The sequence below is a fragment of the Pelophylax lessonae genome, assembly GCF_965119305.1.
Source record: "Pelophylax lessonae genome assembly, chromosome: 8".
Classification (NCBI taxonomy): Eukaryota; Metazoa; Chordata; class Amphibia; order Anura; family Ranidae; genus Pelophylax; species Pelophylax lessonae.
This window is the reverse complement of record NC_138775.1, coordinates 210,461,834-210,476,486: the sequence shown is the minus strand read 5'-3', so window position 1 is coordinate 210,476,486 and position 14,653 is coordinate 210,461,834. Positions and strand designations below refer to the sequence as shown.

Here is a 14,653-nt window from a genome sequence, read left to right as displayed (position 1 = left end):
TCCAAAATGAGCCAATATTTGGCATGACATTTCAAAATGTCTCACTTTCAACATTTGATATGTTATCTATATTATATTGTGAATAAAATATAAGTTTATGAGATTTGTAAATTAGTCCATTCCTTTTTTACTCACAATTTGTAGTGTCCCAACTTTTTTGGAATTGGGTTTGTATTTTATTTGAGATATCTTTTTTTTTTTTTAATACACATTTAGGGCACACTCACACTAGGAAATACATAGGAATAGCACAGGAACCGTTCTGTGCAGTGCGATTTCAGTCCATTCATTTTGCATGCACTACTTTTTGAAATGCACTGCAACAGGATTGCATGGTACTTTTGTGCAGGCATATGCACTGAATTTGGGGTTTCAGTAACTTTGTACTGACACCCACTGCAGGTCTCAAGGGTAGTGTGATTGGAATGCGGTGCGGGAAACCACATGGGAACACAGGTTTCCCGAACTGCTTTCTAGTGTGAATGGGCCCATCTATGTGATGACAAGATACAGTACATAATGCAATGTTACAATTAGCACTGAATTTTTGGCTAATAAATTTGCACTTGAAACGGACCAGAGGACGCACAGGACCCTTTTCCAATGCAGACTGCGGCCACCCCAGAGTTGAGTGAACAGGCTCCTTTGAGAGCCGGTCACACTCTCCTGTCATGCAAATTCGATGCGGGGAAACCTGTATCCAATTTGCATCAGTGTGAACCCTGCCTTAGGCCCCTTTCACACTTGTGCAACTTGTCCTGTGATTTGGGACTGCAAAGTCCCATGACAATTCATACTCCATGATTTCCAACGAGTACCGTTTATAGCTGTACGACTTCAAGTCACAACAACTTCAAAGTAGTCCCTGCACTGCTTTGGGACGATTTTAATGTGTTTTGAGGTCCAAAGACATAGGCATTGCTTCAAGTCCAGTCAAAATTGTGTCAAAATCGCAGTAAAATCACAGCAAATTTGCGGTCAAATTGCACTACTTTTAGGTCGCATAAGTGTGAAATGGGCCTTAAAGTGATTGTAAATCCTCTTTTTAAAAAAAAAAACAACAAACATGTTATACTAACCTTTCTGTGCAGTTGCAGCAACCTGGATCCTCCTCTTCTCAGGTCCCTCACTGGCTCTCCTGGCCCTTCTCTACTGTTGAGTGCCCCCAACAGCAAGCAGCTTGCTATTGGGGCACCCAAACCGAGTCACAGCTCCCTGTGTCCATTCAGATATGGAGCCACGACCCAGCCCACCTCCTCTCTCTCTGATTGGCTGAATGATTTTGATTGACAGCAACGGGAGCCAATTCCACCGCGCTGCTATCTCAGCCAATGAGGAGGGGAGTCCCAGCATGCTTAGACACTCCTGCAACATTGCTGGATAAAGACAGGCTTAGGTAAGTATTAGGGGGAGCTGAGGGGGGCTGCTGCACACAGAAGGATTTTTTATTTTAGAATGCATTAATTAAAAAAAAAAAAAAAATTCTGTTTTTACAATCCCTTTAATGTCTCTAGTGCATTTTCAAGTTCTGTGTTTAATTGTCTCAAAAGAAAAAAAAAAGAAACACAGATCACCTTCGGGTGTCTACCTTCCAAAAAATAGTTATTTCACGGGTTTTCATACTGTTCTAGCATTTTTATTTGATGAGTTTTAAAACCAAAAGCAAGGAAAACAAACGGTTTTTATTTTTATTTTTTGAAAGAAAGAACAAAAGCAAAATAATGTATTATGTGGAAACAGCATAATCATAATGCATTTGATGTAATTATAGACTTACTTGTAACTGAATATATTTCAGTAGATTAAAGTGTTCTGCATACAAGTGAAGGTATTCTAAGATCTTTGAATGATGAAGATATACAGGGAAGTCCTCTGGCATTGGAAAGTCACTGTAGCACATCATCTCTTTGGAGGTATTCGTAAACACAGACTGATAGATACTGGCTCTTCCTTCTTCAACTGCCTCCTATTAAGAATATGGAATTTTATAAATCAAAGTATCATTAACCACTTCAGCCCCGGAAGGATTTGCCCCCTTTCTGACCAGGCACTATTTTGCGATTCGGCACTGCGTTACTTTAATGGACAATTGCGCGGTCGTGCAACGCTATACCCAAACAAAATTTACGTTCTTTGATTCCCACAAATAGAGCTTTCTTTTGGTGGTTTTGATCACCTGTGCGATTTTTAATTTCTGCGCTATAAACAAAAAAAGAGCAACAATTTTGAAAACAAAAAACAATATTTTTCACATTCTGCAATATGACATTTCCAAAAAAAAAAAATGTAAAAATCTAAATTTTTTAACATTTTAGGCCAATTTGTTTTCTGCTACATATTTTTGGTAAAAAAAAATCGCAATAAGCGTATTTTGATTGGTTTGCGCAAAAGTTATTGCGTCTACTAACTACGGGAAAGATTTAAGGTATTTTTATTGTTTTTTTTTACTAGTAATGGTGGCGATCTGCGATTTTTTTGCAGGACTGTGACATTGCGGCGGACAGATCGGACCCCTAACTGACATTTTTGACACTTTTGAGGGGACCAGTGACATTACTACAGTAATCAGTGCTAAAAATATGCACTGTTACTGTAATAATGACACTGGCAGGAAAGGGGTTAATGCTGTGGGTGATCAAGGGATTAAATGTATGCCTCATGCTTACTGACATGTGGGGGGGGGGTTCTGTAACAGACACACAGATCGCAGTTTCAGTTTCTATGCTGAATCTGCTGATCTCTTCCTGTCTGTCACTGAGAAGATCCGCCTGCTTGTTTACATAAGCAAGCAGGTCTTCTCTCTGTTTCCCTTACGATCGGGGGAGGGCAGCAGCAATCGGAGCCGCTCCTTCCGCGGCTGGACTCCCGCTGTGTCCAGTGACGTAGATCAATGTGGCTGATCCCAGGGGAGCCGCACTGCTGCAGTAATATTACTGTGAGCAGTCGGCAAGTGGTTAATAGCAACTGCCTGCATGGCACCATGACCACCAACCAGATTCACTATGCGGGATCAGAATTTTTTTTTAAATGGAATGGTTTATTTGATTGGTTGCAACATGAACAGTTCCTATTTTAAAGGGATTCTATCGTTTTGTTTTTTCATAAACATGTCATACTTACCTGCTCTGTGTAATGGTTTTGCACAGAGCAGTCCTGAACCTCCTATTCTGGGGTCCCCCGCTGGCACACCTGGCTTCTCCTATTTAAGCCACTTGCTATGGGGGCACTTGTGTAGACTTGCTCCCAAGCTGGGCTATGTGGTCCATTGACACACACACAGCGTGGCTCGGTCCACCCGTGCTCCCTCCTCATAGGATTTGATTGACAGCAGCAGGAGCCAATGGCTTATACTTATGCAGAACTTTCTGATGATTTCAATTATAGGAGCTTCTGCTCTCATGATTTACAAATGCAAAAAAAGTGACTGCCACACTTATAAAAGCAGTTCCAGAGATAGACAAGCTATATGGATCTGAATTAGCATAAGTTTATTGACCTTTAGGCTGCTTTCACACTGAGGAGTTTTTGAAGAGCTTTCAAAGAAAACCACTAGAAAAGCCCAAGAAAAATGATTCCCTTTAAATTCTATGTATAGGTTTACGCTGGGGCATTGTGCTTCCATTGCAGTGTAAAAAAAATCCTGCTTGCAACATTTTTGGAGGATGTTTGGTCAGTTAACCACTTCTGGACCGGAAGGATTTACCCCCTTAATGACCAGGCCATTTTTTGCGATTCGGCACTGCGTTATTTTAACTTACAATTGCGCGGTCGTGCGATGCTGTACCCAAATAAAATTAATGTCCTTTTTTCCCCATAAATAGAGCTTTCTTTTGGTGGTATTTGATCACCTCTGCAATTTTTTTTTTTTTTTTGTGCTATAAACAAAAAAAAGAGCATCAATTCTGGAAAAAAAAACAATATTTTTTGCTTTCTACTATATAACATTCCCAATAAAAAAAAAATGTAAAACCTAATTTAAAAATCAAATTTTTTTTATCTATTTAGGCCAATTTATATTCTGCTACATATTTTTGGTAAAAAAAAAATCGCAATAAGTGTATATTGATTGGTTTGCGCAAAAGTTATTGCGTCTACAAACTAGGGGAAAGATTTATGTCATTTTTATTTATTTTTTTTTTTTACTAGTAATGGCTGCGATCAGCGATTTTTAGCAGGACTGCGACATTGTGGCGGACAGATCAGACATCTAACTGACATTTTGACACTTATGGGGGGGACCAGTGACATTACTACATTAATCAGTGCAAACAATATGCACTGTTACTGTACTAATGACACAGGGAGGGAAGGGGTTAACGTCAGGGGCAATCAAAGGTTAAATGTGTCCCTAGGGGGTGCTTTCTAACTGCAGGGGGATGGGCTTGCTGCATGAACACAGAGACCTGTGTTCCTAAATAAGAGGAAAACAGGATCTCTGTGTTCATAACTGAAAGAAGAGCGGTCTGCCGTGTTACAGACCGCCGTTCTGTCTCCACGGGGAGCTATTGCGGGTGCCAAGCGGCAATCCCGGCCACCGGACCCGCTGATTGGCTCTCCCTGTTGCCAATGGGTGCGTGCACACACCCTCGCTAGCGGTCCTGCGAAGCAATACACAGGTACATAATTTCGCGAGACAGAGCCGACCTGCCGCAATAAAGCTACAGCAGCTGGTCAGCAAGCGGTTAATAAAATGCACTAAACCTCACCTCCCTATTAAAATCAATGGTACATGTGGCAAAAAAATGCCTGACAAACGCACCCCGTTACGTTTTTGGAGCAGATTTTGAGCCACGTGTCCATTAACCACTTAAGCCCCGGAGGATTTGGCTGCTAAAGGACCAGGGGTTTTTTTGCGATTTTTTACTGCGTGACTTTAACGGACAATTGCGCGGTCGTGCGACGCTGTACCTAAACGAATTTGACATCCTTTTTTTCCCACAAACAGAGCTTTCTTTTGGTGGTATTTGATCACCTGTGCGATTTTTTGATCACGCGCTATAAACAAAAAAAGAGCGTAAATTTTGCAAAAATAACAATATTTTTCACATTTTTTATATGAAATTCCCCAAAAAAAAAAGTAAAAATCAAAATTTTTTAACATTTTTCGGCCAATTTGTTTTATGCTACCTATGTTTGGTAAAAAAAATCGCAAAAAGCGTATTTTGATTGGTTTGCGCAAAAGTTATCGCGTTTACTAACAAAGAGAAAGATTTTTGTCATTTTTGGTGTTTTTTTTTTTAACGCGTAATGGCGGCGATCTGCGATTTTTTTTCCGGTACTGCGACATTGCGGCGGACAGATCGGACCCTTGACTGACATTTTTGACACTTTTGGGGTTACCAGTGACATTACTGCAGTAATCAGTGCTATACATATGCACTGTTACTGCAAAAATGACACTGGCAGGGAAGGGGTTAACTTTATTGGACAGGGAGGGGTTAAGTGTGTCCTAGGGGCGTGCTTTCTACTGTGTAGGGACATTCCTATTGGTGTAAAAGCAAAGATCAACCGTTCTACATAGTAGAATGGACAGATCTTCACTTTTACACAGGGAGAACTGACAGGCAGCTTGTTTACACAAGCTGCTCTGTCTTTCTCCCTTCACAGGAGCGATCGCAGTGTGACTGGCGGACATCGAGTCCGCCGGTCACACGCACTGACTTGCCTGTGAACGAGCCGCGGCGGGCGCGCGCCCGCCCGCGATAGGCTCGCAAGTCAGTGACAGGCGAGTGACGTACCGATACGTCACTCTGCCTGGCCGGGGCTGACCGCCGCAGTATATAGTCGTGCGGCGGTCGGCAACCGGTTAAAAAATGCACCGCAGCCAAAACTCTCCATTAACGCATAGGCGTTTTACAGGCAGTTTTGATGCGAACCAGTGTGAAATTAGTCTTATGCAAGTGTGCGCATGGGTCCATAGAAAACAATACACCTGTGTTTAAAACATATAAAATGCTGAATTTTTATGGCTAAGTGCATGAGCACTTAAACTAATATGGCAATCAAGGACTGGGCTTCACAAGCTGCCAATTAGTACAAATGACTCACTAATCAATTGCTGCAAGTTGCTCAAAACTAACATGCCTGCAGTATGCAACTAATGACTTCTAGAACATTTGACACGGAGAAACATGCCCATGTTGTAAATATTAACAAAAAATAATAATGATGTAGCCAGGTCCGGACTACTATGTTTAAGTATACAGGCTTATCTTTTGTTTGTTGAAATCATTCCTGTGCTGGACTGAGATGGGATAGTCATCTTGCAGGAACTGGAAGATTGGCATTGTGGGAACTGTAGACCTTTGCAGAGTGCTGATCATGTGCCAGGATTGCTCAGGAAACTACCTTACCAGGAGGCCAAGAGGGAGTGAAGCATTTTGGGAGAGGTTATAAAACTATCTGCGAGACAGACTAAAACTCTCTTGCTCCCGGGACCCATCGCGTGCACAGCAGCCTGCTGAGTGGTGTGTCAGACAGCAGAATGTGGCCTACTGCACGAGGCCTGACCCGCTTACAGAATTCAGTCTCAACGGATGTCTGTTGCAGCACCGTGGATGTTTTTGCAGTATCATTGAGAGAGAAAGTGGAGGTCGGCTGAATATCCTAAGACAGCAGAGTGCAGCAGGTTTTCCAAACGCTGGAGAGTGGAGGACCACATCGCCTGTTCCATAGGGCCCTCACAGATGGACATCAGGAGTTGGTGAGAGGGTGCTTGTTCTTGGCCCAGACTGAAAGTATACACTTCATCTTTACACTGAACACAAACATTGAGGCAGATATCAGATCCCTTAGGATTACAAGTTATCATCTTGACCCCTTGTTATATTAAGCCACAGGAGAAATTGTCTTATATGAGCTCCAACTGCCGGTGAAGAACATAGCAAGGCCTTGCTAAGGGGAGGGACATTGTTGCACTGTTGTTATTAAAGGGGACATGTTCTAGTTTCTATTGCTATATCTTTAATTAGAATACTGACAGTATAGATTAGCTTAGAGTTCCTCTTTAACCTGAATACTGCTTTACTATAGTAGAGGATATCTACAGTATATACTTTCAGAATATAGAAGATATTGTGTTTAATACTATTCCTTGATATTATAGCACTCTGTTTATCTGTTGTTCTCAGTGTCAGTCTTGCTGAACTCTGATAGTTTATGCAGGGTTTGGCTGACTGACATAATTTCACTTGCTTATTCATTGAGTAAAAGTTGAAACTAATTTATACTGGGTCAGTGTGTTTCTTAAAGGTGTATACACTATGTCTGAACCTAGAATGTCAGGTGGGCTGGAAGGTTTACAGGGTCACAACAGTGCTGAAGAACACCCATTAATCAGCAGTCCTCAAGGGGGCAGTACTACAATTAATAAATGATTGTTATTGCAATTGTGGAAACAACAGTGTGTAGGTGTAGAAGGTAACCTTCCCCAAATGCATTCTTAAGCAACTTTGATCCTTTTTCAGAGGGTGTCGCGTTTATTGTTTCCTAGCAGCAGATGACAAATCCAACAGAGGCATTGTGTGGCAGTATTACCAGGTTAAAATTGAGGGGAAAAAATGATTGCAGCAACCACATCTAAGGACTGGGGAGCTGCAATCAATGTTTGTTCTTGGGTTTAGATATGCCTTAACTTTCATAAATTTCTTGGTAATGATCCAAATAAAAAAAAAAAACGTAATTTAAATAGAACATTCCAAAACTACAGTAATTAAAGCAAGTGAGATGGTCATTTCCCTATAATCCTACAGAATAATATATGAACTTACAGAGTATTTCCAGAGTCCTCCAATATCATCACTTTTTTCAAAACATGTAGGATCCAGGCCTTCTTCCAGACAACATTTGATGGCTGCAAGTCCACTGCAGCCTGCACCAATTATAGCCACTTTCATAGCCATTGTTACTGAAACATCAAAAATCACAGTTTCAAAGTACATATTATTATTAGCAAGAATATGTAACCTTTTAGAACCTCTTCATACCTATATAATCTGCTGCAATGCCCTATCCCACATACACTATACTACCAAAAGTATTGGGATATCTGCCTTTAGACCCTCATGCACTTTAATAGCATCCCAGCCTTGTGCTAGCCATACACCATACGAAAACTCATTCAAACTCGGCCGTGAAAGCAAATGATAGTACATCATGTAATGACCACTAAATCGTTTAATGGACATAAATAAATCCGCTTTTTGTTCCTTTTTTCACACATTAACCTTTCAATTTATCTTTCATCCGGCAGAAAATTTCCAAACTTGTCCTTTGGTTTTTTTTTGGCTCAAAAACGTCACAGCCGATTACCGATTTGTGCCCAATAATTGGCCCGAAAAACAAACAAAGCTTCCAAATGACAGAATAGCAGATTCAACTCTTCTGGGTAGGCTGTCCACAAGGTTTAGGAGTGTGTCTATGGGAATGTTTGACCATTCTTCCAGAAGCGCATTTGTGAGGTCAGGCACTGATGTTAGATTTATACAAAAAGTGCAGCACTTATCCATAAAGGTGACAACTTCATATTTAACAATGTATATGTGAAAAGTGACTCCACAGTGTGCCTATTTTGAGTAGATCTTGTTTTTTTATTAATTAGTTCTCATTACACTTGTTATCGATTTCTCTGGTAACAGAGGGACTCCTCCTACATATGCCCTTCTTTCGAGTTGGTTCCATACATAGGGGAATCTTCACTTCCGCCCTTATTCCTTTGTATATATAAAACGTGGTGCATGTATGATGAAATCTGTTGGGTGGGACCAGATGTTACGTCACCATGCTTATCTGCTGCCAGCTGGAGTGTGATCACTACTTTCGAGGCTAATGCTGCAGATTTTTATTGCATTGAGATGCCCTTTTTTAGCCATGACAATGTAAGTGTACTTCATAATTTTTGATAAACATGTTGTAATACAGTATCACACTATGAGTATTTGCATGCCATATGTCCCATTCACCGTAAGTGGAATCTGGATTGAAGAATTTCTGGATTGCCATAATTTGGATAATTCGGGGATATATTCACCAGGCCTTATTTGGCTTTTCCATTCGTTTGGAACGTTTTGGCTAAGATCAAGTGCAGTATCTGCAGTGCACTTATCAGTTTGAAGGGAGCTCCTGGATGTAATTAGTAAGGAATGGTGATGGCGGTGGGAGGATCTTTTCCTCCTGGGTTCAATCTGGCCTTGAAAAAGGCTTGTCCCCAGTTGAAGGCAGACTCTCCCTAAGCTGCCTAAGTTCTGATGCCTCCTGGTGAGGATGGGGCTGGTCTGGCTGAAGGCTGGGACCCGAAAGAAGCCCATTGTGTACGTGGCATCCCAGGGGTGCCTTAATTCTCACAGGTGGGGGAGCTCATCTTGAGTTTTTTAGCACCTTGGTCACTGCACTTAAAACTTTTTTCGCACCTGCCTCTAGGGACGGGTCTTTTGGAGGAATTTTTTATCCCTGGTCGATGGGGCTGTCAAGGTCTTGCACCTTGACACTAATCACTTCTCCACTTCCCCTTCCCCACTTTCTTGTGTTTGTGTGTTTTTTTCTTTGTAGTTTGTCACTTTATTATCTCACTTTTTCATGATTAGTAGGGTGTGGGTCCTCGGGCCTACCTTGAAAGTCTTGGGAGGGGGTGGATATGGCCTTCTGGCTTAGTTCACCCCCTCTCATGGGGTCTCCCTTTGGGGAAGTCCCACCTAGTACTTGGGGTGGGCTGTTTCGGCAGTCCCCCCCAGAGAACGGAGTTTGCCTGATTTCGGCCAGGCGAACTAGTGAGTACCTGTCAGGAGTCTTGCACCCCGGGGGATCAAGGTAAGGGTCTGTCCTCTTCGGAGGTGGACCATTCGCACACCCTGTGCACTTTTTGTGTTTCCCACGTTTGCGGTGTTAGTCTGAGTGTGTTCACACACCACAGGCTTTAAAAAAAATAATTAGTTTGGTAGCCAAATTGTCCTGGTAAGCAGATATTTCAATATAATTACTCTCACTCACAGAGGACCTTGGGAGGTTGGCTCACCTATGCATGTACTTCTATCTTTTGGATTATCCATTTGGGACACTCTTTCAAATAGTTATTTTTTATTTTTTATATATATTTTTATAGTTTGTTTGCACTGATTAGACTGTTGCACTGATTTTTTTTACACTGTGCTACTCAAAATAGGCACACTGTGGAGTTACTTTTCACATATGCATAGTTATATGTGTATTTGTCACCTGTTTGGATAAGCGCTGCACTATTTGTATACATATTGTTTTAGGTTTGTCTATTTACCTGTGCTAGCAGCTGTCAATTATAAGTTGTCATTGATCTAATGCAGATTTTTTTGCCTTTTTTTGTATAGTTTATGATACTGATGTTGAATGAGAAGGCCTGGCTCACAGTCTTTGCTCAAATTCACCATTTGTGCATTGGCAAAGAGTGAAGATGTACATGGCTCTAAAATAAGGAAGTGTACGCTGGTGCAGTACTTGTGCAGTACTTGTAAGTTAGATTTTTGGCTTAAAAACTGAAGTAGGCTCTAAAACTATATTTACTTGAAAGCAAAGTACCTATAAAATAAAAAGATGGTAGATTAAGTTTGAATGCCACAGAACTGCACTGCACTGACAACTATTCTCTACTGTGTGCTGAGCTGACAAAGACATCAGCTGGGAATTGGCTTGAGTGCGAGCTGCCCTTACATCATTACATTTGCAGAAAAATACTGATAAGAGTTTGAGAGTGACTCCTTCTGTGTTACAACATGTGTTAATGCACCACAATGGACCACATTGGTGCAAATCTGCCCTAAGGGGTTTATTAAAATAAACCAGTAAAAGAAGCAGAGTCCAAAGAGTAGTATCATTAACAGCCCATTAAAATACATTTTGTATTGGTCTGGCTTTAGAAAATTCCTAGTTGTAATTTACAACACTGTACACTGTGCAATTTGCTCCTTTCACCCTTCATTGAATAAATCAACTGTGTATGTAAATGTAACTTTAATCAACTTACCTCTTACATTGATAGTCAGGGAGAAGAATGTCCTTTACATTGGTAGTCAGTAGCATGCCTACTTCCGTTAGTGGCAGAAGGGCCCCCTTAGGGCTTGTGAAGACAGACTTTAGTCTCAGAAGTTTGTTAAATGCATTATGCCTTCAGATTCTTCTGAGATGCTTTGTCTCTTATTTGAGTTGTTTTGATTTGCCTTTAATTTTTTAATTGAGCTGCTTCTGAGTTGCATAAAACTTCTTTGTAGTTGCATGACACTGCTTATGGTTTGCTTTTGCATTCACATCAACTTGTATGTGGAAGAAAGTTTTTTCAAAGAAAAGCAATGTATATACATGAACCTTTAGGTTGGTGGTCGGTAAGAAATTGGCCCCCCTTACATTGATAGGCAAGAATGGCCTTTACATTGGTAGTCAGGGGGGAAAATGGTCCTAACATTGGAAGTCAGTGGGCAGAATGATTTTTAATGGTTAGCGAGAAGGATGCCACCTTACAATAAGTATTGGTTAGAGTTGCCACCTCTTCCCTTTAAACCTGAACACATTAATTACACAGGTTCTGTTGCCGATTAAGGTGATAATTAAACTCACTTGGTGCCTTATCTGCATTAGGTTATCCTCAGAACCTGTGTAATTCATATGTATTTTTGGGTTTAAAGGGATGAGGTGGCAACCCTAGTATTGGTGTCAGTGGTTACTGACTGTTCTTAAGAAGGGATGGTACAGTGTAGCCCTTTTGGCTCTGATGTGTGATGTTTTGTTGACACCAGAGCTATGCAGGTACCATCAATATGGGATATCAATTATCCCTAATAGGGTACAAAAACTGTCAGTTATAATGAGCTGTCAAAGTATCTCTGGGGATCTCTCTCAGGATGAGAGAACCGCCACTTGCAAACCATTAGAGTTCTTCCAAATTTACAGAGATTTTCACCCCATAATCCTCAACTATTACTAGTTCAAAACACACTAGATTGATAAAGTCTGGTGGAATGGATTTTGTGATATTCAAGTATGATTTCTGATGAGAATTTAGGCACTAATTCATAAAAAGAACATGTTACATAGTTACATAGTTACATAGTGAGGTTGAAAAAAGACATTAGTCCATCCAGTTCAACCTATGATGTGTGTGTTTGCTGTTAACCGTACATTGTATACCCCTGTACTTTGTGGTCTTTAAGGTGCCCATCTAATAGTTTTTTGAAACTATCAATGCTCCCTGCTGATACAACTGTTTGCGGAAGAGAATTCCACATCCTTACTGCTCTGACAGTGAAGAACCCCCTACGTACTTTAAGGTTAAACTGCCTTTCCTCTAGTTTTTAGTGGCCACGTGTCTTATTGTATTCCCTTTCTCTGAATAGTTTGTTCCTTATGCTAGGGTCGCCAGTACAGTATTTGTACATTGATATCATATCCCCCCCTCAATCGTCTCTTCTCCAGAGAGAATAAGTTCAGTGCTTGTAGTCTTTCCTCATAGCTGATGTCCTCCATTCCCCTAATTATTTTTGTTGCCCTTCTCTGGACTCTCTCCAGTACCAGTACATCCTTCTTGAGGACCGGTGCCCAGAACTGGAAAGCATACTCCAGATGTGGCCGGACCAGAGTCTTGTAGAGTGGGAGAATAATCTCCTTATTTCTGGAGTGAATCCCCTTTTTTATACATCCCAGTATTCTGTTGGCTTTGCTTGCAGCGGCTTGGCATTGAATGCCACTGCCAGGCCTGTTGTCTAGCAGTATCCCCCAGGTCCTTTTCCATCTTAGATTCACCCAGAGGTCCCCCCCCCCCCCTAGTGAATAGCTTGCTTTCTGGTTTCTGGCACCCAAGTGCATTACTTTACATTTTTCAACATTAAACCTCATCTGCCATGTAGTTGCCCACCCCATTATTTTGTTCAGGTCCGCTTGTAAGGTTTCCACATCCTGCATAGAAGATATTGGCATGCTTAGTTTAGTATCATCCGCAAATACTGAGATTGTAGTAGATATCCCCTCCTCTAGATCATTTATGAATAAATTAAACAGGATTGGCCCCAGGACACAACCCTGGGGGACCCCACTTTCCACACCCACCCAATCTGAGTACTCCCCATTATTCACCACCCTTTGCACTCTCCCCTGGAGCCAGTTCTCGATCCAGGTACTCACCTTATGGTTCATACCTACCTTCCTTAGTTTGAACAGTAAGCGTTTGTGGGGAACGGTGTCGAAGGCCTTTGCAAAGTCCAGATACACCACATCCACAGGCTTACCTTTATCTAGGTGGCAGCTCACTTAATCGTAGAAGGTTAATAGATTGGTTTGGCAAGAACGATTTTTCATGAATCCATGCTGATTACTACTAATAATACCATTTTCATTACTAAAGTCTTGTATGTGGTCCCTTAACATCCCCTCCAAAATCTTGCAGACTACTGATGTTAGGCTGACCGTCCTATAGTTACCCGGGATATATCTCGGCCCTTTTTTAAATATTGGTACCACGTTGGCTTTTTTCCAATCAGCTGGCAACATGCTTATGTTAGTGCAATGTTTGCTATAGTCCTGCCATGAGACACTGGGTGTGATTTACTAGAATGTACTGTGCATGGTAGCCAATCCGCTTCTAACTTAAAAAAAAAAAAAACTAGAAGCGGATTTGTTTTTATGCAGAGCTGCACCAGATTTTGTACTCTCCAGTTTTAGTAAATCAACCCCAATGTATATGATAGAAGTCATTTTGGCATGTAATTGTAATATTTTCACAGTGGAGGGAGTCCTTTGCAACACAAACAAAACAAGGAACAATTTGACAAACAGTAACATTTCAAGTCTCACCACATTCAATTCTTCTACATTTAGCCCCCTGTTCACATTGGGTTGATTTGACATGTCAAATCACATGCCAAATCAGAGCCTATTGCTGGCAACGGCACTGTCTGAAACGCTGTGACGCTGACTGTGCGGCCCTGCACTGATTCCCAAAAGTAGTTCCTATACTACTTTTGGCAACTTCAGGGGTGATTTCAATGGACATCTGTGCATTAACCCTCACAGATATCTGTCAAATCACCCCCAAACTCGCACTGACATGTGGGTTTGAAATCATGTGAGTTCAGCTGAACTTGCACAATTTCAAACCCGCATGTCAGTGTGAATGAGGGCTTAATGATATATTAGCCGCCCAGTTTCTTTACTTCCATTGTGCAGTTTCCATTGAATGTGCTTAAGAATAGATGTACAAAAAATATTCAAGGCTCACATTTATTTGTGCAAGCCCAGAGAAGGATTAGCGATCCCACCTTCGACTTTTAAGACTGCTTGCATGCTATACCTATAAAAGAGTTTTCAAATATCGGTACTGATATCAGGGAAAATATAACGTGTATACCATTTTAACTTAAATTTCTGCTTCATTGTTATGTGCGAAAATAATACAAGCATGCTTTTAAATGACTTAAGCCGTGGAATTTTAAAAGAATGTAGTCATTGTTTTGCATTTTGCAGACATACATCACACTCAGCAAATAGAAGTGCCTTCTAAAACAATAAAATGCACAAAAGCTTGCACAGATGGTGTATGATTGTAAACCTGGCTTTAAGATAAATAGAGTCGTATCGTACCTCTCTATTGCTTGGTAGAGTATGTCAAAGTTTTCTCCAAAGAATATACTGTAGTATGACA

At 41.1% G+C, this 14,653-nt stretch overlaps 1 protein-coding gene across 1 annotated transcript in view; it reads right to left on the bottom strand.

The window, feature by feature from the left end:
• LOC309562224 (uncharacterized protein) overlaps positions 1 to 14,653 on the bottom strand; it is a 121,428-nt gene extending 106,775 nt beyond the window's left edge. The window contains exons 1-3 of the mRNA XM_082266349.1: positions 14,593 to 14,653; positions 7,770 to 7,906; positions 1,778 to 1,966 (exon numbers count right to left, since the gene is read on the bottom strand). Of these exons, the coding sequence (XP_082122475.1) occupies positions 1,778 to 1,966; positions 7,770 to 7,901 (321 nt within the window). The 5' untranslated portion in view covers positions 7,902 to 7,906; positions 14,593 to 14,653. The remainder of the gene's footprint in view (positions 1 to 1,777; positions 1,967 to 7,769; positions 7,907 to 14,592) is intronic.